Source organism: Panthera uncia (assembly GCF_023721935.1).
Source record: "Panthera uncia isolate 11264 chromosome A1 unlocalized genomic scaffold, Puncia_PCG_1.0 HiC_scaffold_17, whole genome shotgun sequence".
Taxonomy (NCBI): domain Eukaryota; kingdom Metazoa; phylum Chordata; class Mammalia; order Carnivora; family Felidae; genus Panthera; species Panthera uncia.
In genome coordinates, this window is record NW_026057577.1 from 37,465,169 (window position 1) to 37,487,243 (window position 22,075).

At 41.9% G+C, this 22,075-nt stretch overlaps 1 protein-coding gene across 1 annotated transcript; it reads right to left on the minus strand.

Annotated features, from left to right (window-relative positions):
- Positions 1-2,145: 2,145 nt before the first annotated feature.
- Positions 2,146-15,190, minus strand: GRXCR2 (glutaredoxin and cysteine rich domain containing 2). The gene is made up of 3 exons (XM_049648536.1): positions 14,855-15,190; positions 8,116-8,343; positions 2,146-2,574 (listed from the first exon to the last, which is right to left on the minus strand). The coding sequence occupies exons 1-3, from the start codon at positions 15,188-15,190 to the stop codon at positions 2,392-2,394; spliced, it is 747 nt and encodes a 248-aa protein (XP_049504493.1). The 3' UTR covers positions 2,146-2,391.
- Positions 15,191-22,075: the final 6,885 nt, after the last annotated feature.

Here is a 22,075-nt window from a genome sequence, read left to right on the forward strand (position 1 = left end):
ACAGAAAACATGCCCCATGCAGAGCGCCAGTTCACTCCCTGAAACCCAGGTTTTTACAAGAGCTTTGAGGGAAGGTGCCCCCTCAGGCCAACACACATGCGCCTTCCTTTCTGACCTCATTCCCTGACACTTGTCATCTTGCTCACTGCACTGCAGCCACACTGGTTTCTTTGCTGCTCTCCTGCCTACAAGCCTCGCACTTGCTGTTTCCTCTGCCTGGAATAACCTTACCCCCAGACACGTTCACCTCATGCCCTGAGGCCTTTATTTAAAAGAAACTTTCTCAGTGATGCTTCCCTGAAAACTAATTTAAAATTGCAAACCCTCCTAACTCTTGACACCCCATATTGTTTTATTTTTCATCAAAGCATTTATCCTTTTCTAACACCTTATACATTATATACGTGCATACGTAATTGTATTTTTTTATTCTGTTGCATAATTTTTAGTTGTCTTTAAATATAGATATTTTATGTCAAATTTATATGTTTTTAGGTCTCAATACCTCCCCACCAAAATGTAAGCTCCATGGGGGCTAGGATTTTGTCTGTTTTGTTTAATGATATATTCCCAGTGCACGATAAATTCTTGTTCACTGAATAAACAAACGTAATCATTAGTGGATGCGTTTATTATGGGCTGAAAAGGATTAAAGGCTCTAAAAAGCATGAAGGAAGGAAAAGAAACCACCATTGCTATACCTCCTCCCCTGGGAAGCCTCTCTAACCCCACTCAGGCTACATCAGATGTACCTTCCATGTGCTTCAAATCCTCCTAGCAATTTCCCTACCCCAGAACTTGTCATGCTACGCTGTGATTATCTGTTGATAGATCTGCCTTCTCCACTGAAAGTGTAAGCGCTGTGCCCTACCGAAGCGATGGTGCCCATCTGGGCAACAATGTACATCAGGCACGCAGGGCTCAAAACAGCCGTTGTCAAATGTTCCTGTCAAAAAAGAGAAGAACGCACTTAAAGGCCTCTTGTTATCATTCCTTCCTCTAGTAGTCTGGAAAAATAGAAGAGTCAAAAGCTGTGAGAAACCATAAACCAAGTCAGGAAGCAGTTTAGTGCAGAGGCAAAGAAAGTCTCTTAGGAATAGTTCTATCATTCCGGGGAAGAGAGGACAGGCAAAATTTATCATGGCTTCAAAAAATATTTTAATCTTTCTATTAGAAGTATTTATGTCTCCTGAAAAGCGTTCATTGAATTATTTTAATAGCTGAATATTAGAGAATAACAAACAAATGTTGAAAAAAAAAATCAGGTAATGAAAATCAAAATCATCATAGAAAAGCCATGTGTCTCAAAACAACAGATTTTACAGGGTTATTCTCAAGTGGTAAAGGGTGTGGGGGTTACAGCCACAAAAGTACATTAACGAAAGCATCTTTCTAATTTTGTAACCAACTTTAAGAGGAAAGAATTACCTTTAGTATGTGTATTCACCGACGGTAGAATGAGAATTCTTAAAAATCATCCTTGGTTTTTTTTTTTAGAGGTTTCTAATAGATAACTATAAAAATATCCAGTCTTTTTTGAAGAGGTTGTGGCTATATCCTAGACTTAAAATACATGTATTTATTTGCTGATAATTCAGGGGTTGGAAGAAGTCATGTCACACACACGTACTTAAGCACCAAATTTATCCTAAGTAGTTCTGACTTGGCTTATAGCCTCAGCAGTTTAGAGGCATATGTAGGAGTGTCTTATCTCATCTGGTCTTAAGAAGCAGCACTGCTCACTGCCTGCGTGAATATCACCCAAGCACATCACACAGGAGAGACTCAGGACTTTGAAGGAAAGGCCTCCTCAGCTTGCCCATCTTCAGCACGAAGCACATACATGTTGCTTTGTTTTCAGTGGCCTGCTGGTACATTCTGCATCGGGCATCCCTCTCCTTTTCTGCTTAATTAAAAATTAAATCTGACCAATGATGATTTGAAATGCATTATATGCAACAGAAATTCAGTTAATCAGAAACCTGCCTTTTTTACTCTTACTTTTTTATCCCTTTCTCATGGCATAATTGTGCAAAATAATTCCCAACCAGAAAATGACTTCAACCTGCTGCCTGTAATGTGCATTTATTTGCTCACTAGTGTAAGGAAAAAACCGAGCTAAGCCAAGTAAGATACACGCACACGTTCCTGGAAGGATAATTTTAGAACCCGTTTCAAAGCCGACTCTAATTCGAAAATGCCTCTGCCACTTACAACCACATGGAGATGTTACCAGCCTCACGAAATGTCATCAAGTAATTGAGTTTTGCCAGTGGTGGAAGTGGTGGTAGCCACTGTGGCTTCCTTGCTGGGAGAGGGAAGAGAAGGAGGGGGTTTATAAGCAGTAACTTCAGGAAGGATGCGATAACAGCGGACATACAAAGCCACAGGCTATTGATTGCAAATCTGGCAAGGCTGCAGGCCGTTCTCATTGCAGGCAGGGCACCGCAGGGCCCGATAGGACTCCTTAAATCTGTTGGCCAGCATGGAGAACTTGCTGCCGTGGCACAGAGAGCAGGTGGCACTGCCCGACCCTCGGCAGTGAAAACAGTTGTCCTCGGGAAGCTCCCCTTCCTGCAAGAGACAGGGCAGCATTCAGTTAGAGACCACTGTTCAAATACACGTTGAAATAGCACTGGGCTGCCAGAAAGGCAGAGGCAGAACGAGAGCAGAAAATGCTTCCCACAAATGCCAAAGAGGGAACTGACCAGAGGCACACAATTCTCACTGCAATTTTATCAGAGAGGATCTCCCTGATGGAATCTCTGAGACACCATCCCCTGCTACGATGCCTTGCACTTTGCAGCTTTACGTCCTTCACTGCCCTTGTCACCATCTGACATGTCATTTCTGTGTGCTCCGTCAGGACAAGGACCTACTTATCCACATTGCCAAATACTAATAGTAAACAGCTGCAGTGTGCCTAGGTGGTGCGAGGTGCTGTTCTAAGAGCTTTCTTTACGTTAATCCGTACAACACCCCAGTGAGGTGGTGCAAATATTATCATCCTTGCTGCAGATGTGAAAATTGAGATGCTGAGAAGTTCGGTTATTTGCCAATGGTCACACAGCCTTGGAGGAGAGGAGGCAGGTTTTGATTCCAGATGACTGAGCACCAGAGTTCATGCTCTTACTGACTCCATACACAGCCCCTCGCTGAACCTGTCCAGCAGCAGGCGTTCAAGAGATACTGTTTTTGTGTGACTGGCCGAGAGCCTGAGTGGATGAATGAATCGATGTTACAATCCTTCGAAGCTGAGCTCTGAATTCCTGCAGTACTTTATTTTCTTTGATACCTGTGATAAGGCCTGAGAGAGCAATAATGCACCTTGGAAAGTTCCCTTGACCTCTCTACATCTTTGTTTTTCTTTCCCTGCGAAATGGGAGTAGTAATGCTGACCTCTCGGAGCAGCTGGAATATTAAATGAGAGTGTGAAAAAAACCACAATTTTCACCTGGCATATTATAGGTTTTCCACAAAAGTTAATTCACTTCTAAGCCCTGCTAGTGAGTCTTGACTTACTAGTGCTCGACTCCCGTCCTGCAGAATATGCCCCTTGTCTACGTCATGTTCCCTCCCTAAGACACCTCAAGGAAACTAGCAACCTTTGCATTCCTGTGCGGACTGTACATAGACCATGAACCTCCCAAGAAATAAGGGGCGGTACCAAATCAATACCAGGTGGATCCAGCACCAAGTCCTGTCTATTTCACTTGCAAATCATCTCTCAGATCCATCCAGTTTTCACCACCCACAACCGAAATGCTAGTCCAGATACACACCAACTCTGGCATGAATTTAGGGTGGAGCCCTGCCTCTAGTCTTGTGGGTGGCTCTCCCCAAACCAGACAACAATTATTTGTTTTCAGATGTTGGCTTAGCAGCACTTATCCAGGAAGCCTTGCCTCCCCACACCTCTGGGCCAGGAGTCCTGTCCCACCTGTCCTGCCCCAAGCATGGCAGGCCTCATCTTCTACTGAAAGTTCCTGCTGACCAGACATGAAGCTCTCTGTGCTAGTCCCTGTCACCATCACCTCCAAGACTTCTAGTGCAGTGCCTGGCACAACACGTGCCATTCACATGTTTGCCAGATGAACAAACAAAATGATGGATGTCTGGAGAACCCTTCTGATTCTTAAATCCTAGGACCTAACAAGATGGCGGAATCCACTGGGTGGCTCAACCCAGCTAACACAGCTTTCTTTTATAATTTAAGAATAAAAATAATCTTGAAAAGGGCGGCATGAGTTCTGAAAATAGTTCCATTGTGCTACAAAGTGTCTAAGAAGATACCACATTTTATTCATTCTAGATTTAGGGAATGGAAGTGATCATCCAACCGACAAAAGCCTAAACGTACCCTTCGGTTAATATTTTATTGATTGTGGCCATATTTTAATACATCAACAATGGAGAAACCTGTTTTCTACCCTTAAAGTATTCAGAGTATTCAAAATAAGTGTTTTTGCCAAAATATTCATTAAGGAAATGGTCACAGTCCGTTTTTCTGCTAAATCCACATGTTTTTGTTTTGGACTTGATCCCAGTGAGATTTTAATGTTGTCAGTGCTGCCAAAGGAAGTATAGTAAATTCCTACCAAAATGCTATACATGTCATCCAAAAATTAATTTGCATACAATGTCAGGTTCAGCTATGAAAAGATTCATGAAATGACCTGGTGCACCTGTTGCGGAGAACAAAAAAAAATCATCGATCAAATTTTATCTAATGTCACGTGGTTGTATGAGGTGCTATTAGAAGGCTCCCTGGAATTTCCATTCTTACCCTGGGTTACCACCCTCTTTCCAACCACTTGCTCTCAGCATGTCATTTAATCATTTAATGATTAAATCAAGGGCTACTGAACCTCTATTCAAGGCAAGAGGGATATAAGCTTCTGTCTTCCATTCTCAGCATTTTTAATCTCCTCTCAGAAAATAATCAGTAAGATGGCTTAGAACATAGTTGTACTGCACAGTTTAGGTCCTGGAACCGACAGACCTATCCAAACCACCTCTTACTAGCTCCATGGCCAAGGAAAGGGGCCTCAGCTTTCACACTGCAGACTCAAAGGCTTGTGGTAGCCCTGATGATGCTAAGGAGCACCAATCTGGAGACTGCTCAGCAGAGTGGTTAAGATGATAGGACTGGTAGTCAGGTGGTCCAGGGTTTGACCACTGGCTCTGATAACCTCTGGCAAGTTACTTAACTTCTCTGTGCCTTAGTTTCCCCAGCTAAAGAGTGGGACTGCTAACAATCACTACCTCACAGAGTCCTTGTGAGAATGAAGTAGACTAATGCATAGAAAGCAGTGGGCATGGTGGTTGGCTATCACAGGCCCTCAATAAATGACAGTTGTTGTCATTGTTGTTGCCTATTTCAAAGGCAAGAGCGCATAAGGCATAAAGAAGTCCGGATGAGTTATGGTCTCAAATCCACCGAACATACGGCCAGATTTTTCCCCTTCCATATTTCACTGTGGCTCAATTCAATTATTGCTCTCCTTTTCTTTTACGGTGAATACAGATGGTCAGCATGGCCTGGCCGTTACCCTTGCCTTGCTCTTTCATCAAGGTTCCCACTGCTTCCCTGCTCCATATAACACAACAAAGGGTCTCCTGGTCAGAAGGGGCACCTTGATGTTCTCTGACCCTCTTTTTTAAAATAAAACCTGGCTGGGCATTTATTGCATGAGGGATTTGGCAAACAAATAGCAATTTAAAACAGAGTTTAAAAGACAGGCAAGTGAAGAATAACCTTTCACGGCAACTCTCTGCTGCACGCCTCTGTCCTAGTTTGTGGTATTACAGCCAGAAAACATGGATCTCTCCAAATTGAATTTACAGATAATTGTCATGTCAGGGCTGTTGTTGCTTTTTTTTTTTTTTTTTTCAGGCCAGCGGCGTGACCTGCATTTTATCATTTCTGGCTCCTTTCTGAAAATATATGCTCCTACAAATTACAAAACGGCTTGAAAAAGAATAGAATTAATGAATTTTAAAGTGGGGAGGTAATGCTTCGGATCACAATGTTTAGTAGTCTGCCTGCTGCTAAGCTGGGTTCTGAATAGTGCTAAAAGGCAAGAGAAGGCAGAAGGACGATACTTCCTTACCAGCTGGCACTCTGGTCCCAAATTCCAATATTCTTTCCACAAATATTTAACTAATATGCACTGTGCGCCTACTCTGTGCCAACCTCTATTTTCATTCTTATTTTTGTGCCACTGGAACTACTATACCAAACCCAACATAAACATGGCCCCAGCCCTCATGCAAGACAAAACTCTAGTGTGTGATAGCAAACGTTAACCAAATAACTACACAGAGAAATTGAAGACTGCAACCGAGGAGGGGTGCGAGGTACTCTGAGGGGTCTATCCTCTGAGGAAGTGATGTCTCCACTTTCAGATGCTAAGGGGAAGGGGGTGGGGAATCTGGAGAACATTCTAAGCAGAGGGAAGTTGCCTCTGCTAGGAAAGGGCAAAGAACATATGAATGGTAGCTGGATGGGCAGTGTGTCTGGGACAGAGAGAATGAGGAGAGATGTGTAAGAGGAGAATAAACAGGCCGGGAGGGTCCAGGCTATACAACGTTTTCTACAACAAGTCAGAAGGTTTGGTTTCATTCCAAAGGATGAGATGTCACTTAAAGTTTGGGGTGGGGAAAGAGAGTGATGAAGGGGTGACATGATCATATTTCATTTCAAATATATCTTATCTAGTGTGAGATCAGGTGGGAAAGAGACATGAGTCGTTGTGAGCAGAACTTTAGTAAGAGTCTTTTGCTAGAGTCTGGTCATGACTTTCTCATTCCCATCCTCTAAACCTTGCCAAGGTGGGGATATCACTCAAGTACGAGGAAGCCGCCGGCTCACTGCGTCACACCAACTCATGGGAGGTGAGATTAAGTCCCACAGAAAGCTTCAGCTCCCAAGAGATGGAATCTGAAGAGAGAGAAAATTCATTTCTGCTGCTATCCAAGCTTTTACTCCCTTAGCTTAAAACCATCAAACTTGCTTTTCCCACTCCCAACCCCACACTGTGAACTAATGAATATCATCACTCTACCCCCTCATCTGAGCATGTCTAAGCAACAGTTTCCAAGGTGAAGAGGGCACACCTCTGAGGCGTGTGGGAAGAAAAAAAAATCCTAACTGTTTATATTTACTTTTTATCTTTTTTTTTTTTTTTTTTTTTTGGGGGGGACAGAGAGAGACAGAGCATGAACGGGGGAGGGGCAGAGAGAGAGGGAGACACAGAATCGGAAACAGGCCCCAGGCTCCGAGCCATCAGCCCGGAGCCTGACGCGGGGCTCGAACTCACAGACCGCGAGATCGTGACCTGGCTGAAGTCGGACGCTTAACCGACTGCGCCACCCAGGCGCCCCTATTTACTTTTTATCTTAAAAAGGCAAGAAATTAAGCGTCAATAATATCTTCAAAATAAACCGTTATACTAATTTTTAATAAACTAGTTGACACTGGCACCTTCACTAGGTCAGGCAGTGACCAAACATGGTACCCAGGGGACCCTAGAGTAAACATGACGTAAAGTGACCTCACTGCGTGCAAAGTGACAATGGTGTCCCAGCTCACTCATTCGCTTTGAGCATTTTGCAACATACTGAAGTTCTCTTGTCCCTGGTCTAGAAGACTTAGAGACAATATGGCTTAATTTCAACTAAACTAATCTCTACAAAACTGGACACATGTCTTCATAAGATCTCTTCAAGGAAACTGGATTGAGGATAAACCAGTAAGACAAACACAAGCAAACCCATTAAGAAAAAGAACAGAGCTGATTTTTTCCATCTCTGGAACAAGCTGTTCTTTGCCACATTGCAGAGTGAAAACAATTAATACCTAATTGGATCTCAAAAGAAGTCATCAAAAAAAAAAAAAAACTGTGCGTATTTGAAATATATACATAACTGTTTTGCTAATCACTTACCATTAAAATATAATAATAAAGTTAAAATTCTTGAACATCTTTAACAGTTAGACATCTTAAGTATTTACATTCAAGTTTTTTCTGAAGTAGTGCAAAGATCAAAACCATGTGGAGACCACTGCTGTAGGGCCAGCTCCAAGTAGGACAGCGAACCATTCTGACACACCTGTGGGTACTGGTTATGGGGGAATGTGCTTTCCGTGTCTGGCAAATGCCCATCATTCAGGCCGCTGTCTCCACAGATTTCTTCTTTGCTCATCAGAGACTCCTCCTCGGCCTCCTCTTCCTTCTGGAGCATTTTCCTCATGAAGTCTCTCTTGTCCATTGGGGTTCGGATGATTTTCAGGTTGTTCGTGTAGATGATTATCTTTCCAAAATCTATAATAGGTGGGGACTAGAGAAATGGAGAATAAGCATGGAGATTTAACACCGATCACCATATACAGGGCTGCAGAAACTGTTCAACATCCCAGGCAACAGGAGAGAAGGACCTTGTAACCATCTAGCATTTATGATTCCAACAGACCCCAAAGCTACGATTCACTCCCTGGTTTGTTCACTCTCTCTAAAATCCTTAAAACCCAGATTCCTTCCCCCTGTTGATGGTAACCAAGCAAAGCTGAACTAACTGTAAAACCGGGACTGCAGGGTGGGAGCCAGAACTTCTATTCCCACTACATACAGCAGTAGCTGATGCAGGGATGCACACAGAAAGAGTTTAATAAATACAAAAGAGGGCTTAAAAAAATAAACAGCTCTCCAAAATTGTTATGCATAAATAATAATAGATAAAATTTACTGATTATCATTATTTGATTATAGTGGATAGCATTTATTTTGTGTCGGGCACCACGATAAGCATTTACAAGCATTACCTCACTTTCCCCTCAAGCATCCCTTGAGGCGGATGCTATGATTTCTACATCTTACCGATGAGGAGACTGAATCACAGTGAGGTAAAGAGCCTCCCAAGGTTACAGTTAGTCAGGGTCTGTGGCTGGGATTCGAACCCCAGTGTGTTTAACTCGAAAGTCCATATTCTCAACACCTACCCTGCACTATTCACAAGCATCTTCTCCCCAAAAAACCTGTAAGATTGTTATGTATATGATGATCTTATGTAAATACATAATATATAATGATCTTATATATGTGCAATCATCTTACATATATGTAATGTTTTTATTAATTGTACGATACAAAAATCTTTTAATGTCAAAAAATATACTTCTATAGCATTTTTTTTTTTAAGTAGGCTTCAGGCCCAGCGCAGAGCTCAATGCAGGGCTTGAACTCATAACCCTGAGATCAAGACCTGTGCTGAGATCAAGAGTCAGATGCCTAACCAACTGAGCCACCCAGGGACCCTGTGGCATCATTATCAATAGCTCACGTTCTTTTGTATAGATTTATCATGTCTTACTTGACAATTTGCTGAGGAATAATTGAGACACTACTACAACAATGCAGTAAGGAAGCATGGGAAGTAAATGTTTAGGGATTATTAACTAAGAACACATATTGCCTCCCAGAGCTAGGATAGCTTGGAGGGAAACAACACCAGATCTCAATTCCGCTGTTCACCAACTGTGAGATTTAAGAGAATCACGTGACCTCTCAGAACAGCAGTTTGCTCCTCTGCAAATGGGGTGACATCTAACTGATGGGGTTCACTGATGGGCTTCACCACAGACAAAGTTATTATCAAAACAGAAGAATACTTTGATACTGGGTGGTAAGCAGGTGCTGTCCTGAGACTCCTGAGCGCCCTCCTGTTACCCACAGCTCTCTTCAGGGAACCTCTCACATCCCCTAAACCCAGTAATGTAGTGGTTGTTGCTCAGAAGTCCACGTTTCAGGACCCTGCCCCAATATTCTGCTGGCTTCTGTGCTGATTGGGCAATGTCCCTGTGGTTAAAGATTTGGACCCCCATCCCTGAGGCTAATTATATCAATTTCTAGGGGTAGGGGTGCAATGAAGAGTATATAAGACAGGGTTTCCAAAAGCTAAAAATACTATATACTGGTGGGCATTGTTAACATTGCTACTATTTTTTTTTAACGTTTATTTTTGAGAGAGAGATAGAGCATGAGCGGGGAGGAGCAGAGAGAGAGGGAGACACAGAACCTGAAGCAAGCTCCAGGCTCTGAGCTGTCAACACAGAGCCCGACGCGGGGCTCGAACCCACGGACTGTGAGATCATGACCTGAGCCAAAGTCAGATGCTCAACGAACCACCCTGAGCCACCCAGGCACCCCTAACATTGCTAGTATGAAAAACTGTCCATTGGCAGTCCACACACAATCATGCTACACAGCTAAATACCCCAACGTGAAATCCTCTGCCCCGCCCTTATACAACGGGAGAAACCAAATCTACTTAGATGCCACAATTAAGCAGTCTCCTCTTTACAACCCTAACGCATTCAGTCACAACCTGGCTTAAACAGGACTTCAGTACTCAGGCCCCCTTCCTTGAAACACCCGCAGAGTTTTCAATCATTATTTATGAAGCCACAAGCTTCCTACTTGGGCCTGTTTTCTCTCCTTCTCTTCAAGGGATCGTGTGGCAGCTTCCATTTCCTATTGTTTGATGCTCACTGGGCTCCTGTTTCACACTCTGGACTATCAGTTTCTGAACATCAGAAGATAAAGATGGTGGCACTTCTGGAAGGTTCCATTTCCACTTCCACTAATAGCCAAAGAGGTTCAATTACTAGGGAACTTTTTTTCACACATAGAAATGGTTTTCTTGGGGTGAAACTCATAGCATGTTGAAAAAAAAGTCTGTGGTCATAGGGTCCAACCTCCTGCCTCTAACCTGGTCAATATGTGAGACACCAAAGATTGTAAATTTATTTTTAATGTACTCCAAAGAAGGAGGGTCCCAAATCACCTTTAAGGTGTATTTAAGTTTCAGTCACCCTGACAGCCAAGTTCTTCCTTGTGTCTAAGGAAACGCTCCGGGTGTAACTAAAGTTCACGTTATCTGGTTACGCCCAATTGCCCGTGAGAAAACACCCACTCTTCCATTACAGAGGGCCATGAGGAAGCCAGGAATTTTTTTGTTTCCTTCCATAGTGCCCAGAACGGCAACTTACGGGACTGAGCTTCATAAATGCCCTTGACAGTGGCAATGTGCCTGCAGACTGCTCTTCAGACACCACGAAACCTTTCTGTCGCTCTGCGTTTAAATGCGGGAACACCTTCCTGGGTCCTAGAAATGCAGTGGGCTTTGGAGGCAGGCAGGCCTGAGGCGAATTCTTCTGTGCAAGATTTGCAAGTTACTAAACTCCTGTGCACTGTTTCTCCAATTTGTAAGAATCTTTCTCAATGAATTACTGTGAAGATGAAATTACATAATATATACAGAGTATATGTTTAGTAAATGCCATTTCCCTTCCTTTCCCTTCCATTTTTTTTTTAAAGGAACCTTATAAAACTTCAGTTGGTTTCAATTCTTTAAAATATTTAGTTGTTTATAACCACTTTCTCTTTCTCTATCCCATAAAACTTTTTACAAAGACTCAGTATTTCTTTGATAGGAACCTGGTCATTATCACAATGGTAGGGAACATTAGCTAAGCACATCCAATGTTTCAGGCATAATGCTAAGTATTTCTTACATACAAACTTTTTTTAATCACCACAACAATCTTCATAAGTAGATACTTTTTTTAAAGTTTATTTATTTATTTTGAAAGAGAGTATGTGCATGCAAGCGAGCGATGGGCAGAGACAGAGAGACAGAGACAGAGACAGAGACAGAGAGAATCCCAAGCAGGTTCTGCACTGTTAGCACCGAGCCCAGTGCGGAGCTTGAACTCACGAACCATGAGATTATGACCTGAGCCATAACCAAGAGTTGGATGCTTAGCTGACTGAGCCACCCAGGTGCCCCATAAATAGGTATTTTTATTACTCTCATCTCATGGACGATAACATTAAAGCTTGGCAAGACTAAGTGGTTTGCTTAAGCTCCCACAGTAAGTAGGCAGAGTGGACAAAAAGCCCAGGTCTAACAGACATCAGAGCCCCTGTTTCTTAATTATTATTTTTACTGTGGTAAAATATATTACATAAGATTTACCACTTGAACCATTTCTAAGTGGACAGACAGGTCAGTGGCATTGGTACATTCACACTGTTGTGTAACCACTACCACCAACCATCTCCAGAGCTTTTTCATCTTCCCAAACTGAAACTCTATGCCCATTAAACGCTCACCTCGCCCCTCCCCCAGCCTCTGGCAACCACTGCTCTACTTTCTGTCTCTATAAATCTGATTGCCCTAGGCACCTCATACAGGTGGAATCATATAATTATCTTTTTATGACTAGTTTCTTTCCCTTAGCACAAGGTCTTGAAGTTTCATCCATGTTGTAGCATGTGTCAGAACGGCCCTCCTTTTTAAGGCTGAATAATATTCGCCTGTGTATATATATCACATTTTATTTGTCTATTCATCTACTGGTGGACATTTGGGTTGTTTCCACTTGTGAGCAATTGTGAATACAGAAGCTATGAACATTGGTGTACAAATATCTGCTCAAATTCAGAGCCTTTACTTTTAATTGTTGTAGTTAACTGCTGCCCAGTGTTGCTTCACAGCCAATATTTACTAGGGTTATTTTACAACTGGGTTCACTGTTGAAAAATCATGGCTTTCCAGCTCTCGTTTCCTTATTTTTCATGAATACCACACTGACAACCTGTTTCAGTGGGTGGAGCTGCAGGAATCTGTCCTGATCCCCCTCTAACCCAGAGGCTGGCTAAGATTAGGAGGTGGCACTGGATCAGGCAACAAAGAAAACAAGGATAACTGGATCATGCAGGAAACCAGGTGAACAGGAATCAAACTCTGAACATGGTCTCCAGCATACTGTGTTTAAACCAATGGTGCAGCACTCCTATGAAAACTCAGTTATCTGGCTTTGTAAGTCCTTACCAAATCATACATTCACATACATGCCAAGTTTGACACATGATCTGTGAACTGGTCCAATATTCTCTACCATAGGCTTATACAAGGTTTGTATAAACTACAACTTTGTAGTCTAAACCTACAAATAAGATTCAGTTTAAAAGAGATACTGTAAGTACAAGATATAGCCAAGAAGCTACAATATGACAAGCACTCAGTAAATGGCAACTATCACTATTAACGTCATCATTATGATTCATGACCTTATTCTCTAAAAAGGAGCATTCCAGAGGGTCAAAAGCGCGAGGCATCAGAAGAGCTGGGTTCTTATTCTGACTGTGTACCTAATGACCCTCTAATACTGGTAGATCCCTTAACAACTTGGCACTCAATTTTACTCATCTGCAAAATGGAAATGCGCATATTTTGCCTTTCTCCTCAAAGTTGTGCTGAAGACCCAATGGAAAAGTCTATTACTCGGAGATCATGAAGAATGAATTCTTGCCATTTGCAACAATGTGGATGGAACTAGAATGTATTATGCTAAGCGAAGTCAGTCAAAGAAAGACAAATATCAGATGATTTCACTTATATATGGAATTTAAGAAACACAACAGATGAACATAGGGGAAGGGAAGGAAAAATAAGAGAAAAGCAGAGAGGGGCAAACCACAAGAGATTCCTAAATACAGAAAAAAACCTGAGGGTTGTTGAAGGGGAGGGGGGTGGGGGGGATGGGCTAAATGGATGATGGGCATTAAGGAGGGCACTTGTTGGGATGAGCACTGGGTGCTATGTATAAGTGAGGAATCACTGCGTTCTGCTCCTGAAACCAACACTACATTGTACATTAACTAACTTGAATTTAAATAAATAATTTTTTTAAAAAAGCAAGTATGTGATATTGCTTCATAACGTCTAAGTTACTGCACTAACATGAGGGGTTGTTCACTCCAGCTCCCTTCGTTATCAGAAAGAAACCTGGTATTATCTTTGATAAATGTGGACTGCCCATAACTTCACTTTCACCAAGGCCAGAAAGGCCAATGCATTTGTCTGCCAGAGATGAATTATCTGTTCCCTTTGAAACTAACAATAAAAATGATTAGAGAGTAATTATCTGAATTTCACACATTAAAGATGAGAGCATATCCTGGTGTATTATTCATTAATGACCTGGCACATTAGATAACTGTATTTAATCTTAAAGAAAAAAAAAAGGCATTCACAATCCCATTGGCAAACACCCACACATCTCTTCATTTTTAGAAATCAATGAATATTTTCCAAGTTCTTCTAGCTTAAAAGAAAATCATGTATGTGCTTTTGATCATCCATGGTACTGGCAAAGATAATTGAATTAACAGACAAAATACAGGTTTCAACTGAACTACTAGCTCGAACTTCTTCCCCATGTAACATTTCCTCTGCTTGATTTGCTTTTCACCATTTCTTCCCGGGACTCCAACCACTCAGTGTTCATGCTAACACACAAGGGAAAAGCAAAATAAACAAACATTTTTTAAAAGCAGGCAGCAGGAGGGAGAGAGGAAATAAAACAAGACAGGGACAAACCACAAGCTGAATAATTGGCTGGAGTAAAATGAGCACCTTCAAACACTCAGCTCTTTCTGGAAACAAAACAGCCAGTTGTCACATAATTTTCTAAAACGGCAGTCTGGCAACCTGAAAACCACTGCATCTCTATTAAATTTACTTACCGAGATAACCCAGCGAATGACCCAATTACAATTTACTACCCTGGATGGAAGGGAATACTATGTCCGCTTACTGCACTTTCCAATAAGTAGTCAGCAAGCATGTTATTTTTGTTCCAGAAATATTATTCCAACAGTGGCTTCCCATTTGGTGCACCTACAGCTCTGGTTGGTACTGGAGCATGAGCAATGTACAAATTTGAATCGGGCATTTTTCTATACACATTTTAACTTAAAGTTTACACATCATGCACAATACCAACCTTATGGTCATTCGCCTTGTAATCATTGAAGAAAGACTGGCCGCCCGCCAAAGTGTAGGCATTGCCCTCTCTAAAAACACTGATCCTCTGAGCAGTCAGCTTAGGGGAGTATGGTCGGGGCTTGGGGGCCTCCCCAGACCCATAAACGTCATCCATTGGTTCAAGGGACTCTTGGAGAAAACTGTGAGGGTATTCCTCCTTTGGCGACTCTAATTCCTGCCCATCCTCAAAGACCTGCTTCAACACTCTGCCACTGTAGGAGGAGGAGATTTTAAATCGTACTTTCCGTGGTTTGCCGTCACTCTTCTGGTTCAGCTTCTTCTCGGAGTTCTCCATCAGTAGAAATTTCACCCTGTGGTTTCCTGGCTTCAGCGTAGCCAATGAAACTTGGGGCTCTGAGAAGAAGGCATTTTATTTTCTCTCCTCTTGCATATAATTAATTCACGTTGGTGCTGGGGTATGCTCAGTTTACAGCAACTGACACCCACACATTAAATATTGACAGGTCCTCATGCAAAGGCAGGCGATTGTGGGTTTATGGAGTAGAGAGAGCACAGCATAAGACAAGATTGGGTCCCCTTTGATCCCAAACTCCCCAATAACTTCAACCAAACCCTGGCTTTTCCTAACCTGAGCAATGGTTAAGTTTATATAGACTGAACAAAGTACCAATTCAACAAGGGTCAGTTACACCATCAGCTACCAAGTGTCTTAATATTCTTACCAACTACAATGACCTAGCGAGTATTTAATAGGTGCCAGAGATTTTTACACACATTGCCTTATTTTGTCCTCCCCATAAGCCATTGGAAGTATAATTATCCCTGTTTTACAGAGGGGAAAGAGAGGCTGAGAACCGTTTCCCCATGTGTCTACTCCATTGCAGCTAGGTAAGAGACAGAGCAGGGATCAGAACTCAGTTCTGACTCCACAACCAACGGCCAGTCCACTAAGCCAAAAGTTTTCAAACTGTGTCTCATGGAGCCCTAGACGGGAGGAAACTACAGATCCTAGGTTCCAGGCCTTGTACTCCGGCATTAACCAGAGCAGTTACACTTCATTTTTATTTTATATTTAAGATTTCACTTGCAAGCACAGCACTAGGCCCCATTGCCTATGGCAGATAACATGCAGTAAATGCCTGTCACTGTGCAACAGTCACTGAGAGGAATATCAGGGCAGTATGAGATGTGGGGCTTGTGAATGAGAGTCCTGCACTCTAGTTTAGGAAACAGACCTAACATATATGAAATAACAGCCTCCTGCTGGCAGCAAACTGTCCACTGCTGTCTCCTAGAATAGATATTCTGGGGAGAGGGTGGTCCCTAAGGAGACAATGAGCGGAAGGAGGAATGAGCGGAGTCTAAAAGGATGGCTTGGATTTGAAGAGCTGAAATGGTGGGGGCTGAGACTTTCTCCTCCTCTTTGTTGATGATTTCATCACTTACTCAGTTGTCCAAACTGATTTGTCTTGTATGCCTGCAGCCATTCCTATGGATTCTATCACCACTGGCTTCCTTCATCCACTCCCACCACCATGACCCTAGGTCAAGCCCTCATCACTTCTGTTTTCAAGATGGCAACAATCTCCTAATGACTTCCCCACCCATCCATTCTCCATATTGATGCCACAGCCATGTTTAAAAAAAAAAAAAACTATCTACAGATGTCAGTCTCCTACATAAAAAGTCTTAACCTAATTTTGCAGCAGGCAAAACCCAAAACCTGTCCCTTCACTTGCACCCTCGTCCTCTGTCACTCTTCCAGGTGCTGCCTTTAATTGGTGGTCCAGGCACACTGACAAGCTCACCTACTTCTCAGAACCACGGGTTTCTGTCTCTTATTCAGTGCTCTATTTCCTGTTTGAAACGCCATACTTCTACTTCTCCTTCAAGCTACACGTCAAATGTCACTGCTTCTGGGAACTCTTCCCACTTGCCCAAAGTCTAAGTCCATGGAACTTTGGACTGACCACCATTAAGCGCTTCTTACCTTCTCTTACCATTCCTGTGTTTCCCTTCACTGAACTGTAAATACCTTAGAGTCAGAAACAGTCTTTACTTCTCTATCCCTGGTGTTTACCAAAATAACTGGCACATAAGAGAACTCAGTTAGTAACTGTTGAGGTATGACTCCCAGGCAAGAAAAATCAGATAAATCAAACTTTTGGAACAGGAGTTGAGCATACTTCATGTAGAATACGTAGGATCAGGGGCGCCTGGGTTGCTCAGTCGGTTAAGCGGCCGACTTCAGCTCAGGTCATGATCTCGCGGTCCGTGAGTTCGAGCCCCGCGTCAGGCTCTGTGCTGACAGCTCAGAGCCTGGGGCCTGTTCCAGATTCTGTGTCTCCCTCTCTCTGATCCTCCCCCATTCATGCTCTGTCTCTGTCTCAAAAATAAATAAACCTTAAAAAAAAATAAAAAGAATACGTAGGATCAAAAAGTAGTCGAGAAAGACATTTATATTTCCACTAAGGAGGGGTTTCACAATGATCAGGTCCTGTGTAATCAATGCAAGGAACAAGAAACACACACACACACACAAAGAGAAACACCATTGTTAAAAAAGAAAGATGTGCTCATCATAACATCAGAATATACATTCCTCTAGGTTTCCTAGGGTGCAGAGCTGGCCCTGATGTACCATGAATGCACCCGTAGCCTCCTGTAGGAGGCTGATACATGGGTCCCTCAGCCCTCAGGACAACCAGGTAGGGCATCGGGCTTCTAGGTAGTCATCTCTGACTACATTAGCCTCATTCATTTATCCCAGCATATAGAATGAATACCATTATCTTATATTATCTCAGAAAAAAAGAGATTTGAATCAAGTAGCACCAAATTAGGAGTGGTTGGTAGGAGTGCTCCACCAACAGGAGCTCAGGGAGAGACTTTCTATAGAGAGAAGGCAGAAGTTAGAAAATTATTGATTGGCTTTTAGCGACTGGTTGTCCTTAGTGCTTTGATTTCATAACCATTAGGCATTTACAGGCTTAGATTGTGGGTTACACGGCTCAGGCAGGCTGCCACAGCACTAGAACCACAGCAGTTTGATGGCCTCCCTGTGTAATTAATTTAGCAGTTCCTCCATTTTGGTCACACTCTTACACACGAGAGATTGACCAAACTTCTGGTATTCGTGCTCTCAGTTACCACCAAAGCTGAGTGGCTCTGGTCTCATTGTGAAATTCAAAGGGAAAGACATCAGATCTGGGGAAGGATTGTTTTTGTGTTCCTCTCATTGTTCATCTTGTTTCTGTTTCTCCAAGTGCAGTGAGACCATCTGATGTACTGCTGATGGCTGCAAACATGCCCTTAAGACCTCCTGGAGAACACAGCACACAAGGGAGACTGAAGTGCTAACTATCAGGAAGATAACACCAAGAGACTTAAATCTACTCATTAGCCAGGGCATTCATGAACTAAACCAGCTGGTATCAAATAAATGACAAAATGTACCTAAAAGGGCATCAACCTATTTTGGCCAAGCAGCATATTTATCAATTTCTTGTATTTGGTATAATACCAAAAGTATTGATTCAGCAATTAACAGCAGGAGTTAATTGCTATGGCACGGACTCCTCTTTGCTCAGCCAATAAGCAATCTAAAGCAATTCTATTATTTAAAACCACCTTAGCAGGAAAGTTAAGGGACTTTTGTTGTGCAGCCGTGGCCTGATTGGTAAAGTCAGTGATAGTCACCAGAATTAAGAAGCATTGTCCTCCTGTGCATTAATAGAGAGAAAAAGCAAGCAGTAAAAAAGCAAAAAGAGTAAAGTTTTAATGCTGGAGATGAAGGTCTTGATCTGTGAACTTGGGAGAGCTGTCCACTCAAGATGCTGTCTGCTTCTGGGAAGTAAACTCCCTCGTCAACTTTAAGTTTAGATCTCTAGCTGGTGTGCAGTTCCAAGAATCTGGAGGACTCCCCCCTTTAAAAAAAGTTTGTTTATTTATTTTGAGAGAGAGTGTGTGTGTGCATGCGTTCATATGTGCACACAAATGGGCAGGGGCAGAGAGAGAGAGAGAGAAGAAAGAGAATCCCAAGCAGGTTCCAGGTTCTCAGTGCAGAGCCCAACACGGGGCTCGATCCCACGAACTGTGAGATGACCACCTGAAGCTGAAATCACAGGTGGACACTTAACCTACTGAGCCACCAAGGCGCCCCTGGAGGAGACCTTTTTAACAGGCAGATGTGGACCCAAGATTCAAGTTCCTGAGGTTTGACTTGTATGTGGGTAGTGCAGAGGACCTGATATGGTCTCGTCCAAGGAGAGTTCAAGGCAGTCTTTGTTATTACTGATTCCAAATCAGAAGGATGGGAGATAATTGGAAACTTTAGACCGGAGAGTTGTAGCCAGTAGAATTCAGGATCCACTTCAGTTTATAGGTATATAACAAAACCTCAAAGACAATGAACAAGAGTAGAATCTGATGTCTGCAAGTTTGTGTACAATTTCCAATGAAACAATTTTTTTCCTCTACAGTCACCCTCATCTCTATCAAAGATCAACACACTAAGACTAATTTGTTTGCAAAATAAGTCTAGTCTCATTACATTTGGACTAATTATTTACATAAATGCAGCAAGCATAGTAATCAACCATATAGGCTCTTTTTATTTATTTTTTTTTCAACGTTTTTTATTTATTTTTGGGACAGAGAGAGACAGAGCATGAACGCGGGAGGGGCAGAGAGAGAGGGAGACACAGAATCGGAAACAGGCTCCAGGCTCTGAGCCATCAGCCCAGAGCCCGACGCGGGGCTCGAACTCACAGACCGCGAGATCGTGACCTGGCTGAAGTCGGACGCTTAACCGACTGCGCCACCCAGGCGCCCCAATATAGGCTCTTTTTAAATCTGCTTTGAGGGACCTTTTCCTAATGAAGCTTAGATTCAACTGTTAAAAGCCTCTCCAGACTAAGAAACCTAGCCAAGAACTCACCATCAGACTTCACCTGGAATACTTACAGATTTGCATGAATTCTTCTCTTTTAAGGCTGTCCTGAGGGCTCCCAAGCGGCTGCCAGGGAGCAACCTCCTTCACCCAGCTGGTAAGTCTACAGAAAACCCTTAAGCAAGTTATCAGGCTAGTTTTTCCAAGGGGCTTTTATTGGCTGCATAAGTCATCTTTGTTCCTTCAAACTGTCTGGTTATATGTGATGGTATACATATTCTCAAATATGACATTCCAGTCAAAGATTTGGTAATACAACCAGTGTTTGCAACTGTGTCCTGTTATAAGGAGAACATTTTCTACTGAACTAATGCAAATAATTATACTGCCATGAAAATAAGAATACTCAATAGGTTTCTGATTTCTGGAGGGATCAGATAAAGAGTAAAAGTAAATGTTTCAATTCTGTTTACAAAGGCATACTTTACAAAATTACTCTAAGTCATACAGAGCTTAAGAAAAAGATAAAAAGGCTTTTCTTAAATCTGGAAGAAAAAGAAAACCTTAAGGAATCAGCAATGTTTCAAGGAACAGCTGTAAAAAAAAAATTATAATCATTCTCATCAATTCATTTAATCCCATGTAATTAACTCTTGTTCTGCTTTACTCCTGTTTTTCATTTAGTTCTGGATATTCTTACTCAGTTCAGTTTTATGATCTTAAAGTTATCAGAAACCTATATTCTAGAACCCTTTCCATGAATCTGTCTGAAGATGAACTACCTTTGCAGAAGCATCAGAGTAAAATAGTAATTGTCTATAAATGACAAAAAGACTTTTAAAAAATAGCCATGGTTATAGATCTGATGAAAGTTCATTCAATTAGGAAATGTTATTTCTGTGGCATACAATAATTTTAGATAACAGCTGAACAATGAGAATACTGACAGATTTCTAGCAACTTTGAACAATTTCTAGAATATATATATTAGTAATAGACATTCATACACATATAACCTAAGAAGGTTTGTCATCACTTATTTGACAAGCTTCCCACATAATTTCTTTTGACATACCAGATAAACCTAATTAGCTTAAAATTTCTCTTTTACAAGGTGAAAGGCTAATGCTTTGAGACTTTCTTTTCCTTTTTTTCAAAGTTTATTCATTTTAAGAGACAGAGAGTGCATATGTGCTAGCAGAGTTGGGGCAGAAAAAGAGACAGAGAGAGAGAGAGGGAATCCCACTCTGCACCTCCAGTGCAGAGCCTGACATGGGGCTAGGAGATCATGACCTAAGCCAAAATCAAAAGTCAGATGCTTAACTGACTGAGCCACCCAGGCACCCTCTTTGAGATTTTCTAACGACCTTCTGGAAAATCTCAAAGTTACTATGAGGTCAAAAAGACTGCATTCACAATTTGATTTAGCGAAATTGTCAAAAGGTTTGAACATCTGACTAAATAGAATCTCAGATCGTTATAAAATAATACCAAATTATCAATTTAACTAAAGCGACAATAGAAGATTTTAAAGGAAAATACAGAAAGTTATGTAGTTGTGAACAAAATTTAGTCTTCTAGTATTGAGAAGGCTGTGTTTTCTTAAGTAATCAAAGATCTGATAAAAACAAGTAAATACACAGTAAATTATTTTGGTAAAACTCAAACTCTTTGCTTTCCAGATTGATTACCCAAAAGTTTAAAACAAAAAACAATAAATTTCATACACTTCTTATCAAGAGAAGATCAATATTCCAAGAAAAATTTGTCCTTTTAATAGAGAGAAAGGCAGGGGCGCCTGGGTGGCGCAGTCGGTTAAGCGTCCGACTTCAGCCAGGTCACGATCTCACGGTCCGTGAGTTCGAGCCCCGCGTCAAGCTCTGGGCTGATGGCTCAGAGCCTGGAGCCTGTTTCCAATTCTGTGTCTCCCTCTCTCTGCCCCTCCCCCGTTCATGCTCTGTCTCTCTCTGTCCCAAAAATAAAATAAACGTTGAAAGATAAAAAAAAAAAAATAGAGAGAAAGGCCAAATTCCAATTTTGTACCAGCATACTTCTGATACTGAAACTCACTCTTTAAAATCGTGAACACATCCATTCCCATTTTAGTCAGCTTAACCGCATATAAAATTTCTCTTCCAAGATTTCTCTTCCACAAACCTGATAAAACTCCTTTTATATCCATTCAGGTTTTGGCCTATGGCTTTCTCTTTCTCATTCTGGAACAACTGGTCATTCCACTTTCCCTACCTACTTTCCATGTATAGTTGTTTCCTTTTACCCTTATTATTTCTAAGTGGTTTTAATTACATGCATTAATTAGATTTCTTA